This window comes from Saccostrea echinata, unplaced genomic scaffold (assembly GCF_033153115.1).
Source record: "Saccostrea echinata isolate AGI-Se365-2 ecotype Australia unplaced genomic scaffold, CSIRO_AGI_Sech_v1 ptg000029l, whole genome shotgun sequence".
Taxonomy (NCBI): Eukaryota; Metazoa; Mollusca; class Bivalvia; order Ostreida; family Ostreidae; genus Saccostrea; species Saccostrea echinata.
In genome coordinates this window covers 8,022,890-8,050,725 of record NW_026889778.1, presented here as the reverse complement: position 1 = coordinate 8,050,725, position 27,836 = coordinate 8,022,890, and the positions used below count along the sequence as shown (strand labels likewise).

Genomic DNA, 27,836 nt, shown 5'->3' with positions numbered 1-27,836 from the left:
TTGTGCGTCGTCCGTCGGTAGTAAACTTTTGAATATTTTCAGCTTCTTTTCTTGAACCTCTGAACCAATTTCAACTAATTTTGGCATATAGCATCAATTGGTGAAAAGGTACACAAATTGTGAATTTCCTGGTCCCTGTCCCCTCCCCCCTGGGGCATGAGGGGTGGTTTTAACAATCAAAATTGGTGTTATCTTTAAAAACCTTTTTCTTTACTCTTGGACATCAAGCAGTCAAACTTTGGAATGATTTTAATAAGCATTGAACCCTTTACCAAAATTGTGAAATTCATGGCCCCAGGGCCAGGAGTTCTGGAGACCGTTTTACAAAAGAACTTACAACTAAGACCAAAAACTTTAGTTGATTGTAAAATTTTGCAAAATTAAGGATTCTGTTTAAAATTGTTAGCGTAAAAATATCTTTGTACATTCCCTTTAAAAAGATAAAAACCATTTTCAATTTATTGTAAATTAGAAAGTTATAAGCAGAATAAAATTTTGGTCTTAGTCGTAAGTTCTTTTGTAAAATGGGCCCCTGGAATTACTGTAGGATGGGGAAGGAAGGATCATATAGTGAAAATGCATAAATTCTTTAAAAATTTTCTTTTCACCCCCTGTATATAAAGTAGATGCACTAGGTGTACGGTTATGATGATCAAGGATGCCTCTTCCAAAATTATGAAATTATGGCCCCAGGGTGAGAGGTTTTGTGGGGGGGGGGAGGGGGCTCTATTGATTATATAGTGAAAGTGCATTATTTCTTTGAAAATCATCTTCTCTGTTCCTAGATATTTAGCAGATAAATCAAGTATATAGTTATGATGAGAAAGTGCACTTCTTCCAAAATTTTGAATAACTTGGCCCCTTGGTCAGGGGTTCTGATGTTAGGGTGGGTCTCTTTTGATTATATATCAAAACTGGGTGCATGGTTATGATGATCAAGGATGCCTCTTCCAAAATTTTGAAATTTGTGGCTCCAAGGTCAGTGGTCATATGGGGGTGAGGGATCTATTGAATATATAGTGGAAATGCCTTTATTTGAAAATCTCTCCTGCCCCTTGGTATTCAACAGAAATAAAATTTGCATGATTATGATGAGCAAGGATGAAATACATGGAGATAACGAACAGTATTCGAGCTCAAAAGTTCATTAGAACAATACAAATCAGGAGCGGAGCAAACACGGTCCGCTAAAACATAAGAGGTGGGATCAGGTGCCATGGAGGAGTCAGCATCCCCTACCGATTGGTCACACCCGCCGGGGTCTCCATGTCATGATCGGGAAATAACGGGAAAATCCGTCGACAATTTAGTGTGTAAATAATGGTCTAGCAATAAGTATGAAAAACGCCAGTCAGCATTTGACTTAACAATAGATTGTGTTTGCTGACAAGGTCATTGTATCGACCATAGAACTTGCGAAATAATGACTTAAAACAGGACTGTTGATATTCTTGTTTCATCAACTTGTTTGTCAATAACATACCTTGTTTTAGAAATTGTTCATACGTAGAGTATGCTCTTGCGTATCGAACCAACTGAGAGATATAAACACCGTATGTAGGTGATAGGGGTATATTGCTGCATAGGTAAGGGAAGTTGACGATTGAAAAGTTAAAATCATCAAGTTTATCATAAAGCTTTGTTGTTAGGTTACATTAACGTCTTTTTCTAGTAAAATATCCAAGTATAAATCTTTTATTTCAAGGTCACTGGGATATATCGTTTCGACATATGAATGGAAATAACTAATATTAATTAATATTACGTCGTCGATATATCTAAATGTCGAGTTGAAGGACAAAGCAAGTGGTTTTTCACTCATGTATAAGATTTTGAATAAATTCTGCTTCATATGAATAAAAAATAAGTCTGCTAATAACGGGGCGCAATGGGTACCAATGGGAATTCGAACAGATTGTTGGAAGCCCTTGTCTCCAAAAACCACATAGATATTGTCAATCAAAACTCAAGCATCTTTTCAATATCAACTTCAGAGTACTTGTGTGTACAATCAGAATGTTTTTTTAACAAAATAATTTTGCAAATGACCAATGACAAAATAAGTAAATTTACGAGTTCCATTTTTAGGTCACCTTAGTCACTCAGGTGACCTATTGCTATCTGTTTTCGTCCGTCGTCGTGCGTAGTCCGTCGTCCATCTTGCGTCGTGTGTTAACATTTGAACATTTTAAGCTTCTTCTATGAAACCGCTAAACCAATTTCAGCTAATTTTAGCATATGACATCTATGTGTAAAGGGGAACAAAATTTGTGAATTTTATGGTCCCTGCCCCCCTGGAGCATGAGGGGCGGTGCTAAAACCACCAAAATTAATGCAATTTTCAAAAATCTTCTTCTTTACACCTGGACATCAAGCAGTCAAACTGTTGGCATGATTGTAATAAGCATTGAGCCCTCCACCAAAATTGTGAAATTCATGGCCCCAGGGTAAGGGGTCCTGGTGCGAGGGCGGGGCTATATAGATCATATAGTGAAAGTGCATTGTTTCTTTAAAAATCTTCTTCTCTACTCCTGTTATTATTTAAACAAATAAAATACATAGTTATGATAAGCAAGAGTGACTCTAACAATATTGTGAAATTCATGGCCTGAGGGTCAGGGGTTCTGGTGATAGGGCGGGGCTATATAGATCATATAGTGAAAGTGCATTATTTCTTAGAAAATCTTCTTCTCTTCTCCTCGGTATTTTTTAAACAAACTAAATACATAGTTATAATAAAGAAGGATGCCTCTTCCAAAATCGTGAAATTCATGGGCCCAGGGACAGAGGTTCTGGTGCTAGGGTGGGGCTATATAGATCCTATAGTGAAGGTGAATTATTTCTTTGAAAATCTTCTTCTCTGCCCCTGGGTATTATTTAAACAAACTAAGTACATTGTCATGATATGCAAGGATGCTTCTTCCAAAATTGTGAATTTCATGATTGTTCTTCCAGAGTAGGGAAATGCATGACCCCTGGGTCAGATGTGTTTGTGTAAGGGTTGGGCTCTTGATAATATAGTGAAAATACATTAATTCTATTGAATAATTCTGTCTGCTCCTTGGTGTTAAGCAAATAAACAAAGTGATTACTTATGATGAGCAAACTTCTGGTCCCAGGGTGAGAGACTCTAGTGTTGTTTGAACATCTGGACCATTTTGTCAAGTGTTCTGGTCCTGGCCAGGGCTCTATTAATTTGTATTCTACTGAGAGGAGTTATTCCCCTTTGCCATTTGCTTTTGATAATTAATCACTTAAATAACGTAATTGAAAGGTTAATAGAATAAGAGAATTAGCAATAATTTTTATTGTATAATACAAAAAAGTACTTTCATAGTTTTAATGATCAGGTAGACTTTTAAGTATTAGATAAAAAAAATGAGACAAAAATAACGTACGCCAATGTAAGAGATTTCAAAAAGGAATTAAAATAGTACAGAAGCACTGATAGTTTGTTAAGATACTGTATGGTGATAGTGATAAATGGGGAACAGATTAGAAACTAATTTATGAACTGTTAATGAATACTAGACTAATTATTTTGTTGATCCTGATCACCCTATTTTTCTTGCTTTTGGGCAAGAAACCTCAACTTTCAGTTCAATTTGTACTCTATGGATCCTCTAAATTGTTGTATTATACTCAGGTGACCGTAAAGGCCCTTGGGCCCCTTGTTATTGAAAAAGTAGCAGTCAATGATGTCAAAAAGCCTTGACTTTAATTTATCGGGGGGAATGGTTGTAAGTTGAAAAGTCGTAAGTTTTAATGCAATTGATTTTGGTAAAATTTGGTGATTTCAAATTTTCCAAAAGTTCTTTGAAATTTTTAAAGGGAACCCGCAATACCATGAAAAATCGTCTTATTTTAAAGTTTTTATCTTTTAAAGCTTGAAGCAGAAAACCGCACCAAAATCCGTTAATAAATAACAGAGTTATGCCGCTTAGAAAGTGGCTATTTTTACCTGCTTTGAAAATCCAATTAAGCAAAAATAGAATTAAGCGAAAACGAGGCTCTAGCGGAAGTGACGTCATAAGGTCAACAAGGAAAGCGGTTAATATGGAAAGAAGTGAAGATAGTGCGAGTTTAAGTGACGATAACGTCTCTGTTTTATCTGCTGGATCATCTTCTTTTGACGATTCTTACATCGGAGACGTCGGACTTGGTGTTCGACCCTATTTATTTGAACCAGAGGTGGATTCAGACGAGGAATTACCCACGCCAAGATCCCCTGATATCGATCCGACCGAACGTGTTGGGAATAATGATTGGTAAGTTGTAACGATTTTTCAATGAAAATGAGTAAATTATTTATCAAATGTTTACAACTACTTTTATTTCTATCCAGTTTTACTTTTATACAACACTTTAACAATGATTGCATGCGAATTGTACTAAAGATTTTCCCATCATTTACCATACAAAGTCGATCGTGAATTGATGGTTGTCATTTTTTGTGTATGATTAAAATTAAACCTCTGTAATAGAATTAAACAGTGTCTTTGTTAAACTTTTTGCTTTAATGAAGTCACCATTTATGTTCCTTGAGCCCTCTTGAAAGAAAACCCATAAAATTAGTCCTCAAAGTAGAATTTGTATTTTTTTTCCTGAATTTGACATGCAACCCTGTCATTTGGAAAGAGAAAATCCTTGCATCTTGGAAAATAAGTATTAATTAAACACTATGGATTTATCGGTTTGGTAGAATGTAAAAATTTCCGATTTGATAGCCCCTGCAAAGGAACACCTTTGTGAAGTGTCCAAATGGCTGCCATATACATCAAACTTTGTTAATTATTTCATTTTTTAAGTTACAAATTAATAAAAAGAATTCATCTCTATATATTTATTTAACAGGTGTACATGTGGACACTGTCCTGCTATGTCAACAGCCCCCGAGTCAATTTGTTGTAAAGAAATTCCTCAGATTTTGACTGTCCTTGAGGATGAGCAAGGAAAATGCTGTATTACGGAGCACAGTGATTTCCCACCTGTATGTCTTCACCATGCTGTTCTGCGTACAGCATACTATGCTTACAGACAACACTATGAAGAGCTCCCTGAATGCAATGGGTATTTTTGTTTTTTCACATTTACAATGAAACTTGTCTCATCTTCAAATATTTTTAATATATCATTTTAATATATCAATAAGAATAAACATTTTGTAGATCAATAACAAAAATGCATATGCATACATGAAAATTCATTAGGCTTTGATTGACAATGCTGCAAAATGGATGTTTTTATGCTTAAAAAAATATAACAAATCAGAAAAACCAACATGAAGAAACAACTATTATAACAGCCAATTTTGTTTTCAGTCATGAAAAAATGCTCAAAAAGTCTGTATTTATGTTTCAGACGATTTAGATACATTGCTTATTGCCAACTGGTCAGATGGTGCTGGGGTTGGCTTGGAAGAACGGTTAGAGTTCCACTTCCTGCTTGTGCGGTTCAGAGGATCAGGTCAACATTTCCCGAAGCAGATGGCCAGTACCGAGGATTCAATTTCGGTTAAAGCGAGTGAAGAGTGAACGCACTGCAGTATCTTTCTCAGGATGATAAAACTGTTCACAGAGTGGAGGTGGTACATCTTCAACATCCTCACGAGGTGGTACTTCACCAAACTGCACACGGGAGGTCACCTCTTCCAACAGCGTATCAACATATCCTGAACACAAATTAAAAAAAATGTATCAAACAAACCCATCAGGAACATTTGTATAAATGTACAGTAAAAAAACTTTGATTTTTCATTTGATGGTCATCACAAATACTCATAATTTTACAAGATTAATAAAAAAAAATATTACCATATGTATTTTGGGTCTTCACTTTCTTGACTGTGTAGTCACCCTTCTTCTGTTTGGGGAAGGCTATCTTGTATCTGAGTTGGTTGGCCTTGGTTGTTGCTTGCGTCCGCTTACTGTTCTCATTGAAATGCAGCGCTGCTAGTATCAGTCTGCAAGATAAATATAAAATGGTTTAAATTAGCTTTCTGGTGGCAAATCAATTTGTTTATTTGTTTAACTAGTATTAATTGCCTATAACCATTTTAGGAAGAATTTAGGTATGCAACTAAAATTACATAATAACAACAAGAAAAAAAAGTATATTTTTACCTGCTCTGCATCCCTTTGTATGAGAACTTGTTCATTTTGGGTGCAAAATGATTTATGGTCGAGTGGTATGCTTCCAGGCTGGAGGTCTGTAGTTGTGGAGATAGCATCCTGATATCCTTTTTCATTTGACGGGAGTGAATGATGCCCTCCAACTTTTCAACAACCCTTGTTCCTATATGAATTGAAAGGGTGAAATAATGAATGTTACATGAAATCAATTCATTAAATTTTAATAAATTTTACATAATAAAAAATCATTTTTTCATTTAATCCAAAAAGCAAAATATAAATCTTTACTTACCAGGCCTGAGCCATCTTTTCTGTCTATCATTAGGGTCCAATGCCCCATGCTCACATTGCTGGTAGTGGTCACCATGGCCGACATGAATATTCTGGACATGGTGATACACACTTGTCCACTTCTCCCATTTCACATTATCATCTTCGCCTTCTGGTGTCGATGAAGGTACCCAGTAGAGATGATTTGTTATACTTTTGATCCATCCTCCTATATTTTCGCATTCCTTTTCTTTGCTCAAGGCAACAAGTTTCTTCTTCAAACCTAATAACAGAGATATGACATGTAACATATGATAATTGTCGATGCCACAAGTTTAAGTTTAAGCATTTTGATTCACAGATGAAGTCAAATCTAAATCCTTTATATATACATACCTTTCGCTACATGCCATACATCGATATAGTGGGTTGTACCAGGCATGTTTTCCCGGACCCATTTGGCCACTTGCAGATGTCTGTCAGTTATAAGTTGGCTAATGGCAACATTATTTTCTTCCATGGATTGAACTGCTCTCACCAACCATTCCTTCTCCATATGACAACTGCTACGTACTTCGTTGCTCTGAAAAATATGGATAAAATCAATGTGCAACTCAGCTGTCTCTACAGAGCAACAATTCAGTGAAACACATCACATAAATATCATTAAACATGCAACAGGGTAAGTGAGCAACCATATCACACAAGACGTACGGTTATTTCCCAAATTAGGAATTAAATGAAAGTTATAACAACCCTTACATGCTTAGCTTAAATGTTTACTTGAGGCAATTTTACCTGAACAAGTTGAGTCTCCACCACCTTGTTCTGCTCTAAGTCCATAAGTGTGTAGCTTCCAAACATTGCACAATGCCCTGGCGTGTCTGCACGTCCATCACCTCCTAATTTGACAGCACGACCAGTCCTCTGCACTTCTTCAAAGTAATCATTCTGCTGGTCTTTCCACACCTGCTGTATGACTGGGTGGAGGTAGTACTGCTGGTGGTACATGAAAGTCCTTATGGATATTGTGGCCATGTTCAAAAATTTGAACAAGCGGATACTCTTTGAAGGCAGTGAACCTAAAACACAAATTGACATGAGACTTGAACAATGTAAAAATAACAAAGATTTTAAATAAAAATCACATATATATGTAAATGTTAACATTTCCATTCCTTTTTTTTTCCTTAAGTAAAGCAAACAAACCTGAGAATAAAATTGCAGAGGAAAGTGCAAAGTTTCCTGCAGGAATTGAGCCAATCAACGGCTGGCTGCGCCATGTTCTCTGGTACCCACACACACCACAGTCCTGGAAAACAGTAATAAACGTTCCCCGGCAGTGCTCTATTTGTCCTAGAGTTGGACTTGAACATGTGGGGCAACTTGAAAACAGGCTCAAAAGTTGAGTTTCGTAAACAAGAAATGTCCGAGGTTGTTGATTCCTAAAATGCAGAGAAAGAAAACTAAAAACAAGCAGGACACAAAATATATTGAGTACAATGAATTGAATTTCTTTTCAATTGAGGTATACAGCATCAAAATAGAACAAATTTGGATTTCTTATTCATATTGATGAATAGCATTTTTCTAAAATTAATAACTATAAATCAACATTATAATGATTTTATCTTTTAGCAGTTATAAAAGAAAAAAAAAAGTTATTCTTAACGGAAAAAAACCAAGAACTTTCAATTCATTAGCATACAGTGCATAGGTAACATGTATAAATCAAACCCACCCTTGTTCACTTTCCATTGATTCATCTGATTCATATGAGTCATCCATTGTAAATTCGTCATCCTCATCACCATTGTCTTCATCTTCTGTGATGGTATCCTCTGAAGAAAAGGATGTGTCATGACAAACCGATGATTCTTCTTGGACTTTCTCCTGACCAAGTCTCACAAGAGGAGGGGCCTGCAGCAGGTTGCAAGTAACAGCAACCTCCTTCACTTTCACTGATGTTCCTACTTGAACAACTGAAAAAGAGAAACAGTTATTTAATTTCATATTTTTAAAAGTTATATAACATAAGTTGAAATTTCATGCATTCATTTGCCACACTTTAATCCATCAACCATCTTGTACAGAAAAATTTCCTTTTCATTTACCTTGGTCTTTGACCTGATATTTTGTCTGGGTAAAGTGTGATTTTCGAGCAGGCTTCATCATTGACAGCTGTGTTCCCACCGATACAGTCCTCTCAGAGGTTCTCACAGATACTGTCCTCTCAGAGGTAACCAAAATCTGCATCAAAATTCCAATTTATTTTAGTTACCCATCAGAAAGATATAATTTTAATCAGAAAAAAAAAACTTTTTTTAGGACATATTTGTGCCACTTTTGCAAATAATTTGCACAGAAATTAAATATTATTCACTTAGAAATAATGATATTATATTTGCTTATAAAATGTTCAATTCTCTTTCATAAATTATATTTTTATAAACAGTAAAGCAACCAGAATGTTCTGAGAAATGTTATCAAATTATAATTGTCTCCAGTTGCATTGTAAATAATATAAATAAGGCAATACCATTATGCTCGCAAAATAATTTGCACATAATTTAACAATAACATTTAGCCGAACTATGGCCATACCTATGTCAATTGCTTGCTTACTCCTTTTATTTTTTATAGCTATTTACTTGCTCGAAAGATTTGAAAGTATAGTCTAAAAGTACAAGCCCTGGCATAATCTTACAACTGTCATGATACTAGTACTCACCCGTGGTTCTTGGGGGTCAGGAGGTGAATTTTCTGTCTCAACAACAGCTTCCTCATGTTCTTTTGCTACCTCCTGTTCTTTTGCTAACCCCTGTTCTTTTGCATCTTGGTGATCAACAGAATGCAGCCTCTGGTTGAATTCTGATAGAATCTACAATTACAATTTATAACAATGAAATGTTTTGCTTCTGAAAATAAATGCAAATTATGTTTTTATGATGTTCCTTAGAAGATACTTCAGCTGAATAAATAGTATTTATCACTTGTTTACTCCTTCATACCTGTAGAAAAATCTTATAGGTTGTTTTCATACCAAACTAGAAAACTTTTTTGCCTATATGTATAAAGCGTGATAAAAAATGCGCTCAAGGCTTGTTAGTTGTGATATTTTTTTTTATATAGAATCACACTTTATTGGGAATCCTATATGCTGTATATATATGTAAATTAGATAAACAGATTAGGTTTGACCCCAGCTTTTTCATTTGACAGCTGTTTGATTTAACAAAAGTATGACACATAAAAATATTCATTGAGTTTTGATAAGAATGTACCTTATATCATAAAGATATATATACATACCCGCTGAGCCTCTCTTTTCTGAAATACTCGTCTTGCACTCTTTGGGGCACTGCAGGGGGTTGCTGGAGAGTCAGCTGGTCGTTTACCAGGAGTTACGACATCCTGTCTGGGGGTTCCTATCTGTTTTGTTGGCACTGCACCCTCATTCAATTTCTTTTTAGTAACAGTCTGTCCTAAAGACTCCATGATTCGATATTTTATAGGGTACGCATCAGCATCAAAATGCTGTGAACACAACACAGAGTACTTTGTGGGTCCAATCCAATCCTTGCGCGTCGTTTTAACGAAACTGTTCCACTGACGCAGAATCTCAGGACGATCAAATGGAAAACTATGGAGACTTACATCGCCGTCCCTGTAAGATTTACTACATCCGTAGGCAACACATCTCTTCCCTCCTCTCGACTGCGTCTTCGGGGTGTCCTCAGCCATCGTCACAAAAACACTCATAAAAACCATCCAAAGCACAAAAAAAATTGGAAATGAAGTTACCACATAATAGCATATAGTTCTGCTTAAGAGTCCACACACTCAAAATACCCAAACATTGTCTGTTTTCTGGAAAAACGGCACTGTAAACAGAGACACTTCACGCGTTTTTCTATAATACAAAATGGCGATGTTGACCTCGTGACGTCACGACTCTCCCCCGCGCCAAAAACCACCCGATTCAAGCAGTCGTTCAGGTGTGAAATTGGGTTTTCCCCGAATATCTCGAATATTACATGCACGATCGCGGTAAAATTTTCAGGATTAATTTTATTTGTGTAGATCTCCTAATCTAAAAGAAATCGCCGTTATTGCAGGTGATCTTTAAGTATCCACATCTGATTTACACCACTTCTCGATTATTTTGTTTCACAGTACTCCAGAAGTTTCTCCTTCACTGCTGTTAATATTTTAGTTTTTTGTTTTGTTTTGTTTGTTTATTGTTTAACGTCCCTCTCGAGAATTTTTCACTCATATGGAGACGCCACCACTTGCCAATGGAGAGCTGCAAATTTTGACCTATATTCGGCACTCAGGGCCATTGAACAGTGAGGGATCTTTTTCGTGCCATAACTTACTGCGACACGGGACCTCGGTCTATTCGGTATCATCTGAAGGACCGGTCTCCACGTCCCACTGGAATTCGGACCCGCGACGTAAGAATCAACTCCTTACTCCGCGACTCTAGAGCGAACGCTATAACCACTGCGCACGCAGCGACTTATATTTTAGAGAAGATAAAGAAGAAGGCTTGGTAGAACATTTACTGGAACCCGCTATGTATCTTTGTCAGGATTTTTGTAGAAAGTTTGAAATTCATAACCCCAGGGTCAGGGATTTTGGTGTTAGGGTGAGATTGTTTTGAATAAATATAGTAGAGGGCATTATGCTTTTTGGAAATCTTCTTTGCCTATTGTTATTAAGGAAACATACCAAGTGCGTGGTTATGATAAGCAATCGTGTGCCTCTTCCGAGGGCCCCTGGACACACACACACACACACACACCCTCACACACACACACACACACACACACACACACACACCCTCACACACACACACACACACACACACATACGTGTATGGACTCCGATCTGGGGACTCTGTCATAAAAACTTAAAATGGGGACTAAGCGATTTCATGACATATTTGGTATTGTTTAACTCATTTTACTTCGTAAGTATCCTGGTTTAAGTAGATTGAGTGAGTCTTTGAGATTGAATGATATTTCCATGAATTTAGAAAATGGGGACCCGGAAGTGCCAATCTGAGGACTCTGTGTAAAATTAGGGGACCCATCTTCTCATAAGCAAACAGAATTGGGGACCTAAACTCAGTCCCTCATAAACAAACAGAGAAAAATGGGGACCCTAATTTATAAATCAAAATTTGGGTTGGGTAGACTTATGAAACGCACGGTGTTTATTTATTTGGTGTCTTTTTTCGTGCCATATATGGCCATAGATATACATGTTTTTGTTATACACTGAATTTCTGTAATTTGGTTGACTTGTACATACAGGCCTTTTATAACTCCAAATTCGCATCTTGTGGCATAGCTTGGGGTCGATCAATGTGGAAGCATAAAATGGCGGGGAGGGGGGGGGGGGAGCATAAGGCCCCGATGAGACAAAGCCGAAGTCCAGGGGACTCTGGGTACGAAGCCCTTGGAAGCTGGTGCATTTTAGATAAGTGACGATAGACTTGAAAAGATTTATAACATTTTAAACCATAAAATGTTAAATGCTAATCAATACTTTTTTTCTAAATACCTTTTGTAGTTATTATTAATGATATATATTGTCATAAATGCGTTTTCAGCGAGAAAAAAAAAATATTGGTTCTCCCTGATGTCCTTATTATTAGACTGCATGTTATAGGCCTATATGCATTTTACATGTATTCAATATTACACAGTTTACACTAAGTATATATTATCCTTTATGATTATACATGAAATATATGGAGATAACGCACAGTATTCAAGCTCAAAAGTCCTGTAATGCTTTTGAAATTTCAATCATACATGCATGTTTTCATGAACTCGAGTCTTATAAATTATATATAGAAATGATATTCATAAATTAATATAAATTGAAAAATTAAAACATTAAACAAATAATGCAAAATTTTACTACAGTTCAGTGTTCAGTATTTTCTTCGGAGAGTGTTTTAAATTTATTTTTGAAAAGCATTTTAACTTTTTATGAATTCATTTTTCCCACCGAACAATGTGGAAGCACGTGGTTCCGTGCTACAATGGAAGCTACGACCTGTTAGTATTTAACACGTTTTCTCTCTTGAACTTCTTCAGGGTTTTGCAATTTCAAACTGAAGGTCGTGGTCACAAAGTTGTAAATATACCTTAAACTTATTAAGGATGAGGGCGCATTTGATTGATATTTGGCAGGAATCTGGGCGTATTTGAAAGTTAAAATTTCAGCATTCTTTTTATGTATTGAGTTCTTCTGAAAAAGGAAAAGGAAATATTTTCCAGATATTGTTGTTCTGATTTGCTGAAGAATAACTTGAAAATTGGCTAAATGAGTCATGTGGTTCAAAATGTTACCTTTTAAACTGATTTATGAAAGTTCTAAAATACATGTAGATAAATATGTATAAGTTCAGTAGCACTGAGAGCGAAACCAATTTGAAACTTTGATATACATGCACATGTAGATGAAAATACATTTGACTATACCCTATTATCTTACTGGTGTTATTATGTATTTGCAGTGTTACTATGTTATCGTAATTATTAAGATAAGCGAACATAAATGATAGACTGAAGAGGTATTTCAATGAAAATGCAACTTTTTCCTAATCGTCTCGAGCAACGGTCCGGAGTCGTAGAATTACTGGCCTGGAAGGATTTTCTACGGTCGAAAAATGACCCTTCTTGTCGTAGAATATTGACCTGGGTCATTTTTCTACGTAGAAAAATGACACCCTGGTCAATACTCTACGGGGGTCACTTTTCGTTGTTACACCGGAGTCTGCATTTTGCTCTCTTCTGAAAATGGGAGAGGATTGTAAATTTTGGCTGTGCATTGTTTACGCCAATGCTTTTTCCTATGTGTGTAACTCTGAAAAGCCTGTCCAGGTGTGGTCAGCCGACCAAATTATGGATATTTTAATTAATTATTTAAATGTTTCATAAACACGATTCCTGTGCATCACATGTCAAATACGCCCACATACAGCACTGTGACGACGAATATTGACCTCTGAGGAAAGATGACTGGGTGTCAATTTCACCAATCGATATTTCTTGCCTCCTCATATATGTTTCAAAAGAGCTATATGTCCGTGTGATATAATGAGATCACATACTTTGGGCTGTGTATCCGTAGTTTTGGTATAAAAAGATATGTTGTTGAACTAAAAAGAGAGAATGTTGACAGTGAAATGTCCAAAGTAACGAGGAATGTGGTTTTCGAATTTATTAACAAGTCCCAGCGATGGCAATGATTAACATGAAACAACAAGTAACCAGTCGGATGCGGCCATTGTCTCCAAATTGTTCAGTAGAAATGTTAAGAGCGTAAAGGGGAACGAGGGACAGTAAAATGCTACAAGGCTACTACACATTTAAGAAGAACTTAACAGATTTAAAAATGGCATATGGTAATAATGAGTAAAAGTGTTACAGGTAAAGTAATAAAATGTTTTGATGGCATGGACATAAAAAACACAGAAAAATAATGATACTTTTTTTGGGAAAAGTTCTTTTAAAAAGCACTGTCTTTGGACATTATCACTCTGCTCCTTTGTTGTCCGACCAGTGCCACTCAGGAATTAAATGAGGAATAAGTGATTTAACATGAGAATATTTTCAATACGGAATAATTTCTGAATATTGAATTTCAAATTAAAACAATAAATAAATAAATAGATAAATAAACACGGCATTTAAACCTCTGAACGAATTAAAAGTAAATCAGTCAATTTCTTGCGGTGATATATCTGTCAAATCTCTCTTAAACACATTCGTTGTTGTACCGGTATGTCCCCCCTTCCCCCCCCCCCCCAAAAAAAAAACAAAGGGGAGGAGGGTTAGATGGGGCATATATGTAGTTTTTTTTTATTATAAATTTTACAACTTCACTACTAAAACAGGTAAAAAAAATAGATCAAAAATAAGTTTTGGATATTTTTCTATGTCATGTTAAAGCAAATACTCATCTTGATCAACAATATTAATTACAAACTGATATGAATGAAATTTAAAAAAAAAATCTGATCTCACTAAAACAATGTTCTGAGTCCAAAAAAGTTATATTGATAAATCCAAACGGCAAAAGTGTATTCAAATCCTCCCTGTTAAGGAGCGTTTGACACCGATTATCATATCGTTATCTATCGGTGTTTGTAAAGAACGAGGGCGCTTTTGAATGGCATTCGGCAGGAACCTGGGCGCACTTGAAAATTGAAAATTTCCTTGAACTGTCACATGAAAATTTATCATTGTTTTGATGTATCAAGTTCCTGTGAAATAGGAAAGGGAAATATTTACCCGATATTGTATTTTGATTTGCCAAAAACTAACTTGAAAATTGACTAGAAGAGTCATTTGGTACAAAATGTTACAGTTTTAAACACGGTTTTCTAAAAATTTTCTGTCTCTGGGTCATCTCTCCATGACTTTGAAAAGATATTTGTGTGCATTTTAATTCAATGTAACTAATCCTTCATACTCGTAGAAAGATTGTAACTAATTAGTAATGCAGTCGCCTTAATTAGTACTTAAATCGTTCAAACGTCCTATTTTGTCGAACAGACATCGTAGACATGGCGTTCTTGCAGGCAAAAAAAAAAAAAAATAAATAAATAAAATAAAATAAAATCGTGAGTTAAAGTAGAATTAATCGTTAAAGTATGGCTTATATGTAAAGGCAAAGACTCGCATCAAGTGAATTTTCTGAATTTCTGATATATATAGCTCTATGTATATCAGTATATCTAGTGTGCATATACCAACATATAGCGAGGAAGTTTGGTACGAGTGATTTGTATTTCTTAGGAATAAACCCGCTAAAAACTTTGACAATTTCAATCGCTTAGAAAATGTACGTCAGATCATCCTTGTAGGTCAGAAGTTGCATCCGAAGAATGTCTGGTGGTGTGCAACCCGTTTCCTCTCATAGCTAGGATACATTGCAATAATAAAATTGTAAATGTATTGTACAAAATGCTCAAACTGTATAGTGATGAAAAATTATTAAACCCGTGGTTAGAATTGCATATTTTACATAAAATCTGTAAATGTGTGTGCTGTCAGACACGTAGTATCGTTTCTGAAAGTTGAGCCTGAAAGGGGTGGGGGTGGGATGACAACATACCTGAAAAAAAAATAATGTGACAAGAAAAAAAAACCCCATAAATTGTCCACACTCTTAAATCCTATGTCGTTTGAAAGGGGGATCACAGTTAAACGTTATCAATACATTACCCATGATTTAAATATACTGGAACAAAAGTGGCGTAACAATCTTTTCTAGGAACATTTTCAACAGTAAAAAGTTAAGTTTGGAAAAAATTGAGGGGCCACCCCCCCCCCCCTCCTCCCGATACTACATGCCGAGATGTATCAAATATAAACAAGGTGTCAATATGAATTCTTTTAAAATGAAGGATACAACATGTAATCTTCATTATAATGCAAATGTTACATCAAATTATTCAAAAGTTGTTCAGTGATAACTCCTGAAAAACAAGTTTATAGACTCTTTAAGCAAAGCATAGGATCTGAAAATTACATTGGTAACTTTTCTTTCATTTAGAAAAATACTTTTAATATTTCATAAATAAAATCGTCGTCTACCAGTAGAAGCCAGACGATAGCATGATATACCACATATGGAAAAAAAAAACCCTGTACAGCCTGTATTATTGCCCAAGTTGCTGATGAGTATCACTATATTCTTGAATGTAAAGCTTTTAATATAAGAAAAAATAAACGAATAATATTTATTATTAAATTTATTTTAAAAAGTAGTGTCGACTATAGATGTACATCCAGCCGGAATTCGCGTTGGAGTAAGGAGCAAAAGTGGCGAGGTTACATATCGAGGTCACAGGCACTTGTTTCTGTAATAAATTTTAACCCATATTATAATAATCATTATGCAAAGGGTTAAAAATTTATTGCAGAAACAAGTGCATGTGCTACATTGCCTCTTTCATTAGTCAGCGGCTTATGTACGTACAGGTTGATTAAAAGTACAAAATAATGCATATACATGCATTAGCTGCAGAACTGAAGCTCTCCGAAAAAAAAATATTGACAGACCGGAGAGCTACAGTGCCACCCATTGAAAAAAGTGGATATTTATTGCGTACAAAAAAGTGCGCTGTTTCTCGATTTATTTTTCCCTGTTTTTCAAACCGCCGTTTCAAAATATTACTAACTGTGTGTCCCTAACATATTCCTGTACTATTTCCACAGCAATACATTCCTTATAACCCTTGTAAACACAGGCGCCTGAAGTGTGGATCGATACCCCCCACCCCACCCCCTCCCTTCTTAATTAAAAAAATTAAGAGCGTATATCTCAAAAATACATAATTTTTCAGTCAATCATATCTATATGTCGTTCTATGCAAGCAGATTGCACTTTTTCTCGCGTTTAGAGAAAGGACGTATACGGTATAATAGTGTATTTTTCTAAAAATGAGTGCAACTTTTTGTGCGCAATAAATATAGTTTTTTTTTTCTTAGGGTGGCGCTGTAGCTCTCTGGTCATCCCAATTTTTTCAGACCAGTGAGCTACAGATCTGCAGCTTATAAATGCATAAGACTAGCTGCAGATCTGTAGCTCGCTGGTCAGAAAAAATTGGGATGGATGACCAGAGAGCTACAGTGTCAGGCGAAAAACAAGAAATATTTAAGGCATTTCAGACCTGTTTGCGTTTGAATTTAGTAACACATGGACAATTAGTCTTGGTGATTTCTTTTAAAATAAATCACAATGTATTTTGATCATGAACAACCGTCTTCTGTCGATGTATCAGGCTGAGGAACTTAAGGACCTTATACACACGGTTAAAGTTTGGGAACTTACACAAGATAAGGGTATTTATAGAAACTGATGACCTTATATACATAGTAAAAGTTTGGGGGCTTACACAAGATAAAGGATATTTATAGAAACTGAGGACCTTATACACAAGGTAAAAGTTTGGGGACTTACACAAGATAAGGTATATATAGAAACTGAGGACCTCTTACACATGGTAAAAGTTTGGGGACTTACACAAGATAAGGGTATTTATAGAAACTGAGGACCTTATACACACAGTAAAAGTTTGGGGACTTACACAAGATAAGGGTATTTATAGAAACTGAGGACCTTATACACATGGTAAAAGTTTGGGGACTTACACAAGATAAAGGGTATTTAAAGAAACTGAGGACCTTATACACATGGAAAAAGTTTGGGGACTTACACAAGATAAGGGTATTTATAGAAACTGAGGACCTTTTACACACAGTAAAAGTTTGGGAACTTACACAACATAAAGGGTATTTAAAAAACTGAGGACCTTATATACATGGTAAAAGTTTTGGGACTTACACAAGATAAGGGTATTTATAGAAACTGAGGACCTTAAACACATGGTAAAAGTTTGGGGACTTACACAAGATAAGGGTATTTATTAGGGATGTCAAATCGGTCAATTTTTGATAATCGGTTACTCGGACGTTTTTCCGATCGAGTACCCGGGTACTCGGTACATGTAAAAATGTAAACACGTGTGTTAATTTTCTCGAGCCACGTTAAGCTCTGTCAAACCTCAAAGGCTGTTTTTTTTTTCACGTTTATAAATGTAAACATATAAACATCGAGTCCAATGGGATTATTTTTTTTTTTGGTACTAAATTTATTTATCAAATAAACACAAAAGCCACAATACATCAAAAATTACAAAATGGTTTACAGTTCTTGTTTAGGATCTATTTCATCAACGCAAGAGGAGAACAATCTTTTACGCAGGTTTGTGATGAATAGACTAGCCAAAGGGACGGGACGGACGTTGTTGGAATCGCTAGTATAAGCTGGTTGTTTCCCTCGTATAAACTTACTTCACAAACTGACTTTCAACATTTTTTTGAATCCTCAATTATTTCTAAACATTTCTTCGCTTTTGAAGTGGGTAGCGGCATTTCTATGCATGTCAGATTTCGCTGCCAAATATTAACTAAATAATTTAAAAATGATTTGAAGATAATAGACCATACTTAATCGATGTTCACTGAAAGCAGTCATTGAACCCATCCAAAAATTAAAGACCATAATAGGTCACTAATTACTGTATATACACAGCCACAGGCGATAAAGGGTGAATTACAGGTGCACATGACGACACGCTAATAACCGTATGCAGTTTTAAGAAGTTTTTTTTTGATAATTTTTTTTTACAAAAATATGTACTTTGAAATAAGAAAAAATACACTTCCGAGTAACCGAATACCATTTTTAGTATTCGATACTCGGACGTTGGATCGAGTCCCCGGTTAACCGGGTACTCGTTGACATCACTAGTATTTATAGAAACTGAGGACCTTATACACATGATAAAAGTTTGGGGACTTACACAAGATAAAGGCTATTTAAAGAAACTGAAGACCTTATACACATGTTAAAAGTCTGAGAACTTACACAAGATAAGGGTACTAAAAGAAATTGAGGACCTTATACACACAGTAAAAGTTTGAGGACTTACACAAGATAAAGGGTATTTAAAGAAACTGAGGACCTTACACACACAGTAAAAGTTTGGGGACTTACACAAAATAAAGGGTATTTAAAGAAAGTGAGGACCTTATACACATGGTAAAAGTTTGGGGACTTACACAAGATAAGGGTATTTATAGAAACTGAGGACCTTATACACATGGTAAAAAGTTGGAGACTTACACAAGATAATGGTATGTATAGAAACTGAGAACCTTATACACATGGTAAAAGTTTTGGGACTTACACAAGATAAGGGTATGAATAGAAACTGAGGACCTTATACATAAGGTAAAAGTTTTGGGACTTACAAAAGATAAGGGTATTTATAGAAACTGAGGACTTACACAAGATAATGGTATTTATAGAAATTGAGGACCTTATACACATGATAAAAGTTAAGGGACTTAAATAACATAAGGGTATTTACAGAAACTGGGTACTTACACAAGATACAGGTATTTATACAAACTGAGTACTTTATATACATAGTTAAAGTTATGCATAATAAATATATAGAAACTGATCACCTTATACACATAATAAAAGTTTGGGAACTTACACATAATGAAAGTATAGAAACTAAGGACCTTACACACATTGTAAAAGTTTAGGGACTTATGCAAGACAAGGGTATTTACAGAAACTGAGGACTTTATACACATGCAAAGTTTTGGGATTTACACAAGATAAGGGTATTTATAGACACTGAGGACCTTATACACATGGTAAAAGTTTAGGGACTTACACAAAATAAGGGTATTTATAGAAACTGAGGACCTTATACACATGGTAAAAAATTGGGGACTTACACAAGATAAGGGTATTTAAAGAAACTGATGACCTGATACACATGGTAAAAGTTTGGGGGCTTACACAAGACAACGGTATTTATAGAAACTGAGGACCTTATACACAATAGTAAAAGTTTGGGAACTTACACAAGGGTATTAATAGAAACTGAGGAACTGATACAAATGGTGAAAGTTTGGGGACTTACACAAGATAAGGGTATGTATAGAAACTGAGGACCTTATACACATGGTAAAAGCTTGGGGGCTTACACAAGACAAGGGTATTTATAGAAACTGAGGACTTTATACACATGCAAAGTTCTGGGACTTACACAAGATAGGAGTATTTATAGACACTGAGGACCTTATACACATGATAAAAGTTAAGGGACTTACACAAGATAAGGGTATTTATAGAAACTGAGGACTTTATACACATGGTAAAAGTTTGGGGACTTACACATAATGAAAGTATAGAAACTGAGGACCTTATACACATGGTAAAAGTTTGGGGACTTACACAAGATAAGGGTATGTATAGAAACTGAGGACCTTATACACATGATAAAAGTTTGGGGGCTTACACAAGATAAGGGTATTTATAGAAACCGAGGACCTTATACACAATCGTAAAACTTTGGGGACTTACGCAAGATAAGGGTATTAATAGAAACTGAGGAACTGATACACATGGTAAAAGTTTGGGGGCTTACACAAGATAAGGGTATGTATAGAAACTGAGGACCTTATACACATGGTAAAAGTTTGGGGGCTTACACAAGATAAGGGTATTTATAGAAACCGAGGACCTTATACACAATGGTAAAACTCTGGGGACTTACACAAGATAATGGTATTTTTAGAAACTAAGGACCTGATACATATGGTAACTTAGGGTTTTTATGGCCCTTTGAATTGTGAGAAATCAAAACTACTCAGTTTTGGTATCATGTGCATTAAATTATCTTTTGGACCTTTGGTGACTGTATCTATTAAAAATGATGTAAAGAGCTGGGTTCACTTTATCCATAAAATGGCCCTTCATACATACCAATTAACTGACAAAGTCCCAGGGTCCTATTTCAAACATCAATATAAAGGAAAGATTTTCCCCATATCCTGAAAATTCCTTCAACAACGGACAAAAGTTTTAGCATTTTTCAAAACTATTTCATATAGAGTGCAATCTCTAATTCATGCAGAGGATATTAAATAATTAAGGATCTGTTTCTGGAAAACATGTTTTTATATTTTGGGTTGAGGAGTAAGCTTGTATTTAGTTTTCTTTCAAATAAGCCTGTTTTCTGCAAAAGTTCAAGAACTTTGCAATTTTACAAAGCTTGTTTAATTTCCAATCTCTGGACTCTTTAAGAAACTTTGTTAAAGGAATGAAAGGCACTCTCAGCTTTATTTGGATGTTAGAAATGGGACAGAGGGTGATGGACAATTAACTGATATAAGGACAGGGGTATCTTATGCATAAAGTGAACCCAACTCTTTATATTCAATTCAACTCACTTAAAAGTACATTTCACTGTAGATTTCATAAACAATACCATAGTGGATAAATAAAAAAAGAATTTCTGCATATAACTTTATTTGGAGACTTGATCAAACTTAAGTGGGACATGCACATTTTTTTCACTTTCAGAAAGGTCATGCGATACTTGAAAACATGTTCATGAAAAAAAAAGGAAAAAATTTCCTTCTGCATAGAATATTTAATACATGTACTTCAAAATCATTTGCTACACACATCATGCAGTTTCTTCTGCACTCTTCAGTCATGCAAGTATCATGGTACATGCAGGTTTCATAATGATAAAACTGCTGCAAACAATTTAACCCTCAATACTGCTAATTGTGGCTCCAAAACACAGTGTTTATCATTTTTCTCAAAAATATATCAATTGAAATTAGTGTGTAAATCAAGATTTTCTCTGGTTTTTTTTAAAAACTAGATTATATACTTGGTCTTTAACACTTATCTAAGTTCTTATTACATTTTTGTAATCTTTTCTGAAATGTTTTTTGATTAAAATCATTTCACATGATGTCCATGGGATTTTTTGTATCTTCCGTCACTTGCATGCAGAATCTTCCATTTCTGTTGTGGATCTGTGATCAGAAAGTGGCTTCCTTTTCCCTAAAATCAAATTTTCAGAATATAATTTTTCTTCTGTTTATACTTTTGTCTGTATAAAAATAAAGCAAATAGCTCTGAAAGTGGCTTATCATGACTGGCTAAGTATTTTGTGAAAAGTGAAGAACTTTTCGGCATCTGAAATACAATTTGGTAGGAGAATGATTGTTCACTAATATATATGTATTAAATAGGTACATTCATTATTTGAATGATCTGTGAACTTGCGTGCTTGGCTACTTAAATTTACATTCATTTTTAGATCAATATTTTGTTCTATTTGGAATTTAATCTCACTCTTCCATCTCCATTCAGAAGACATCTGTGTGAAATGCGATGACTCTCAGATTGGTAAAGTTCCACCAACGCAAATAACTTATTTCAGAATATACCTTGCTCTACCCTTGAATATATAACCACTCTTTTTGTCACTTATACTGAAGCTCTTCTGTTCATACTCAATATCCAGTATTGAGAACTAGACATTTTTCATGCAAGTAGACCACGCAACACTGTTAAGGCATACTGTGAAGAAATCAATGGAAAATAGGCATGTACAAATAGATAACTTTTTAATGCTGATTTATTTTTGTAAAGCTATTATATTCCCAAATGACTTAAAAATTAATAAAAATAATATTGTAGGCCTATACCCCACTCTATATTGAATCTAGTTTGGTAACCTTATTTGGAAGTCACGTGATAATTGCATATAATGTGTACTACATGTAGGTCATACACAAATTTCAATATCGCAAGGGCATATCCTAGTTCCATTAAAAAATCTAAGTTATAAATTATTTCTATATACCTTGTACTTTCTGAAAAGTTCTGCGGAATATAATAGCTTTTCAATATCTGCAAGCGTTTAGAAGTAAATTGCAGAAAACCCTTAGAAATTGAAGAGGTCGTAATTCCGTCAAAAATAAATGAAGCAGAACGAAATGCAAACTTGATCTGTAACTCATCAAGATACACTCACATACCAAAAATCAGCTCAATATCTGCAAGCGTTTAGGGAAAAAGTGCGGAAAACCAAGTGGGACAGACTGACAGACAGACAGAGGGACAGACAGACAGACGGACAGACAGACTCAGAGGAAACCTATAGTCCCCTCCGGTTTCACTGGTAGGGGACTAAAAACACAAACATTTCAACCAGAACAAGCATTCTGAGAGTTTTACCATTGCAATGCTAGTCCCCTACCAGCAAGTGTAATCTGGTTCCCATTTAAAATTGAAAATGCCATTATTCCATCAAAAAATCATAATGCAAACTTAATCTATAATTCATCAAGTTAGACTCACATACCAAAAAACATCTCAATATCTGCAAGCGTTTAGAAAAAAAGTGTGGTAAACCAAGTGGGACAGACTGATATACATACATATGGACAGACAGAGAGATGTACAGAGAGACGCACAGACACGGTGAAACCTATTGTCACCTCTGGTTTCACAGGTGGGGGACTAATAATAATTCTAATAGTTTTTGCAAAGATTAAAAAATGCTGTGGACATAATTCTACATTAAATCACAGTTATCAAAAGCATAAAAGGTATACAATTCATATTAAAATTTGAACTGGTGGAATAAATACTTGTACAGTTAGTCAGAAAAACAAGCCTATATCAAAGTGCCTGGGACAGACAATTTTGCTTTGTTAAAAACTTAAGGTAAATCATTATTCATGTATACATTGAGTTGTAATATGTTTAAAAAAAACAGAGAATAAAAATTACTTTGCTATTAGCTTGAATTCATTATCAGCTAAAGCCTGTTTTACTGTATATGTCTTAAGAAAATAATGATACCATATCACTTCTTCTGCCAGTCTAAACACTGTGTACTACCTTCTTTGGTTCATCATGACCTCATGTAAACAGAATATTTTAACAGAACCCCCCAGCATAACTTGTAAATAAAAATGTCATCTTAAAAAATTACCAACAGTGTGTATTTGTTAAAGCTACAATTTATGTGAAACGAGATGTGTTTGTGAAACACTGATGCCCCCATAGGGCGACGGTTGAAGTTTCTCAAATACATGTCAAACTCTAAGGTCAAGGTGAAAAGGTCAAACTGTTGGTATCCAAAGGAAGGTGTTGTCACAAGGAATACACCTGTGAAATATGAAAGCCCTTGTGCTAACCGTTGAAAATTATAGCCAAGGTTAAAGTTTTCAAAAAGTGGGTCAAACTCTAAGGTCAAGGTCAAAAGGTCAAAAATATTTATGCCCATTAAAAGGTCTTACCACAATGAATATACAAGTGAAGGATGAAAGCCCTAGCACAACCGTTCAAATGTTATTGCAAAGGTTAAAATTTGGTAATTTTTTGTGTAAGTGGGTCAAATTCCAAGGTCAAGAGGTCAAATTAAGTGATACCCAAAGAAAGGTATTGTCACAAGTGACCTGTGAAATATGAATGCCATAGTTCCATCTACTAAAAAAGTTATGGGCAAGGTTAAAGTTTTGCAGACAAACAAGATCGATAAGCAGGGCAAAAACTATATACCCCTAATACTGACTAAGGGGTTAATTCTTAAAAAGAAGATTCTATGACAGAAGCAATACCTGATGCCACTTTATTTCTAACCAACATTTTTCACTCCTGGAACCTTAAGCAGAGCAGATGCTTGACTGGGACCTACATGTAGGATATCAGTGTTATAGGCACCTGGGAAACCAGCATGGTAACACTTTCATCAATGAGACTTTCAGGCTTCTCAAGAGATGTGATCGTGAACCAACCAAATTCATTTCCTAGTGAATTTTTAACACTAGCTGTTATTTATTTCTTAAATTCCTAAAAAAAATTTTACCTGTAACACACTAATGATGAGGCTTTCTGACATTCTCCTAGCCATGGAACCTGGTACATTTCCATCATTAGATCTTGCATTAACTAATTCTCTAGCATTATTTGCTGAATCTGTTGATAAACAAACAATATTTACTGTTAACTTTTAACTTAAAAAATATGACACATAATAGCTGAATCTTGATGATTTCTACACAACCATTCTTAATGTAAATATTGAACAAACAAGAGGCCCATGGGCCATAATGCTCACCTGATTAACTATGGCCCTTCTGTTCTCCGTCAGCAGATTCTTTCTTCTATTAATTCTTGTGTAAAACTGATCACATATTATAGCCCCAACCTACCATAGGGGGTCATGATTTGAATACATGTAACCTTCAATCTACTCTACCTGAGAATGCTTCCATATAAATATGACTTCATATAAATTTTCCTCTTCTTAAGAAGAAGATTTTTAAAGACATTTTCCATATGTATTCCATTATAAAACTTTTACTGCCTATTGTGGTTCCACCTTAACCACCCCCCTCTCACCAGGCATGATTTTAGCAAATTTGTGTCTACAATACCTTTAAAGTTTCTAAAAAAATATGAGATTATGGCTTTGTTGTTCTTGAGAAGAAGATTTTTAAAAAATATTTTCTATATATTCCAATGCATTACCCTGATCCCCTGTTGTGGCCCCATGCTAGTCCCGGAGGTTATGATTTAAACAAATTTGAATCTTCACTACCTGAGGATGCCTCTGTATAAAAAATGACTAATAATGGCTTTGCTGTTTTTAGGAGGAAGATTTTTGAGGATAATTCCTACATATTTCTATGTAATTCTCTGATCCCTTCTTATGATCCCATCCTACCCCTGGGAGTCATGATTTGAACAAACTTTAATAGAAGCTTTCACATAAATTTCATCGTTTCTGGTCAAGTGGTTATTGAGCAGAAAATTTTTAAAATTCAAATTTTCATGAGTTCCTTATTATCTCCCCTTGAAAGGGGGCATGGCACTTCCTCTAAACAATCTTAAATTCCTTTCACCCAAGAATGCTTTGAGGTAAGTTTGGTTGAAATTGGCCCAGTGGTTCTGAAGAAGAAGTTGAAAATGTAAAAATTAAGTTTACAGACAACATGACAGAAAGCTGCTGATCTGTAACTTGCTGGTTTGAAAAAATTGGGATAGACGACCAGAGAGCTACAGTGCCACCCATAGAAAAAAAGTGTATATTTATTGCACACAAAAAGTTGCGCTCGGTTCTGAATTAATTTCTCTAAATTTTTACCTCAACTGCACAAAACCTGGATTTCAAAATTTTCCTTAGACCTCTATCAACTACTCTTGTAGTTGACATCTGCAAGAAGCGCGTTGGACCGAATTACCTTGCCACCCAAGATGGCAGAATAAATAGACAAAATTTTCGATGGTTTCAATTTCAGGCCCAGGAGGGCTATTGATATGATTAACAATGGTTGTAAAGAATGTTTTGTTGTGGAAAAAGTGCAAAAATATGTTAGAGACACATGGTTAATAGTATTTTTAGATTGCAGTTGATAACAGAGAAATAAATCGAGATTCTGCTTACTTTTTTTTGGCGCAGTAAATATACACATTTTTTTAATGGGTGGCACTGTAGCTCTCCAGTCTGACAATATATTTTTTTTTTCGGAGAGCTACAGTTCTGCAGCAACATGACAGACAGATGGACAGAAGGTTGTTGGACAGCTAGATAGGCAGACATCGGACACTTTTTGATCAGAAAAGCTCACTTGAGTCTTCTGCTTGAGTGAGATAAAATCTCTTTTGGAAGATTGAATTATTTTATTATTACCTGGAAGGCTGTAAACAAATTTCCTTGCATCTTTTTTACTCATCATGGTTTGACAGCTTTGTAACTGTATTAAAAGAGAATTCTCTAATTAAAAGCTGTTCTTTATTTCTTCAAGGGATCTCTGTATACCTAAATTGGAAAAGAAAAACTTCATAAAAGTCATAATTAAGCTTTGGCAATCAAGTATGAAAATAAGAGGATGAAAATGATATTTTTACCCCTGAAGGTTTTACTACAACTTCTGCAGGTACACTATGCACTTGAATTCTTATGTTGCATCGTTAACCACAGAATTGTATAATATAGAGTATATCAATTGACATGTCTAATCTCTACAGTTCAGATGGGGAAATACAGAAATCTTTTTAAAGTGTAGGCTATTAAAATTAGCATAAATTACTTTCATTTTTTAATTTCTTTTCGTTTCTTTGAAAACAATATGCTTTAGAAGCTTATAACTACTACACCAAAAGACCGTTCACGGTAGCTCAGTTGGTAGAGCGCTCACTCTGTGATCAGGAGGTTGTGAGTTCGAATCTCAGCCGCGACTGACCTAAGTCGATAAAAAATGGGTAGCAACTGTTTCTTCGCCATGCGCTCGGCACTTTGAAGTGAAAGTTGCGGGTTCTTCGGATGAGACCTTAAAAACCGAGGCCCCGTGTCACGGCAGGCATTGGCACGATAAAGATCCCTCACTGTTCAATGGCCCCGAGTGCCGAGTAAAGGTCAAAATTTGAAGCCCTTCACCGGTATATGGTGACATCTCTATATGAGTGAAAAATTCTCGAACGGAACGTAGAACAACATACATACATAGTACACCAAAAAAAGCAATACAGGACATTAAATGTTGAATGATACAACAAATTCGGTTTGAAATATTTCATTACCTTAAAAATAAGCAAATATTTATGGTTGAGTTTAAATGTAGCACCTAATAATCCAGCTTTGATAATGCATGTAACTGTACTGTCTCCATGTTCAGGGGGGATTCCATGCATCTTCTGTTTGCCTCAAACATTCTAACAAAAAAATTTCATAAATTTAATTCTGAATTTATTTATTCATAGATTTGCTAACATTTTTGACCAATCAAAGTGCATGTTTTTAAAACGTGTTGTTTTAAATGTTAACATGCTAGATGCAGAGACACTAAGCTAATTTCTTAGTAAATGGTTGAGTATCTGTTGTTTAATTTTTTTTTTCCACTTTTAAACATTTGTTAAGCTGATCAATTACAATTATAATGTGTTAAGTTACACTATGCATTATATCATGAGTGTTTATATTTGCTGGAGACAAGAACTAAA

The 27,836-nt window shown here is 35.1% G+C and overlaps 3 protein-coding genes across 3 annotated transcripts; 1 reads left to right on the top strand and 2 right to left on the bottom strand.

The window, feature by feature from the left end:
• Window positions 1-4,056: 4,056 nt before the first annotated feature.
• LOC133194217 (P2X purinoceptor 7-like) lies at window positions 4,057-5,518 on the top strand. Its single transcript, XM_061330221.1, has 3 exons — window positions 4,057-4,268; window positions 4,855-5,070; window positions 5,362-5,518. The coding sequence occupies exons 1-3, from the start codon at window positions 4,057-4,059 to the stop codon at window positions 5,516-5,518; spliced, it is 585 nt and encodes a 194-aa protein (XP_061186205.1).
• Window positions 5,519-5,553: 35 nt separating this feature from the next.
• LOC133194216 (uncharacterized) lies at window positions 5,554-7,283 on the bottom strand. Its single transcript, XM_061330220.1, has 7 exons — window positions 7,200-7,283; window positions 6,798-6,984; window positions 6,424-6,684; window positions 6,123-6,294; window positions 5,814-5,962; window positions 5,609-5,671; window positions 5,554-5,567 (listed from the first exon to the last, which is right to left on the bottom strand). Exons 1-7 carry the CDS (start codon window positions 7,263-7,265, stop codon window positions 5,554-5,556), a joined length of 912 nt encoding a protein of 303 aa, XP_061186204.1. The 5' UTR covers window positions 7,266-7,283.
• Window positions 7,284-21,773: 14,490 nt separating this feature from the next.
• LOC133194215 (uncharacterized) lies at window positions 21,774-27,606 on the bottom strand. Its single transcript, XM_061330218.1, has 4 exons — window positions 27,417-27,606; window positions 26,527-26,590; window positions 24,700-24,809; window positions 21,774-21,878 (listed from the first exon to the last, which is right to left on the bottom strand). Exons 1-4 carry the CDS (start codon window positions 27,525-27,527, stop codon window positions 21,774-21,776), a joined length of 390 nt encoding a protein of 129 aa, XP_061186202.1. The 5' UTR covers window positions 27,528-27,606.
• Window positions 27,607-27,836: the final 230 nt, after the last annotated feature.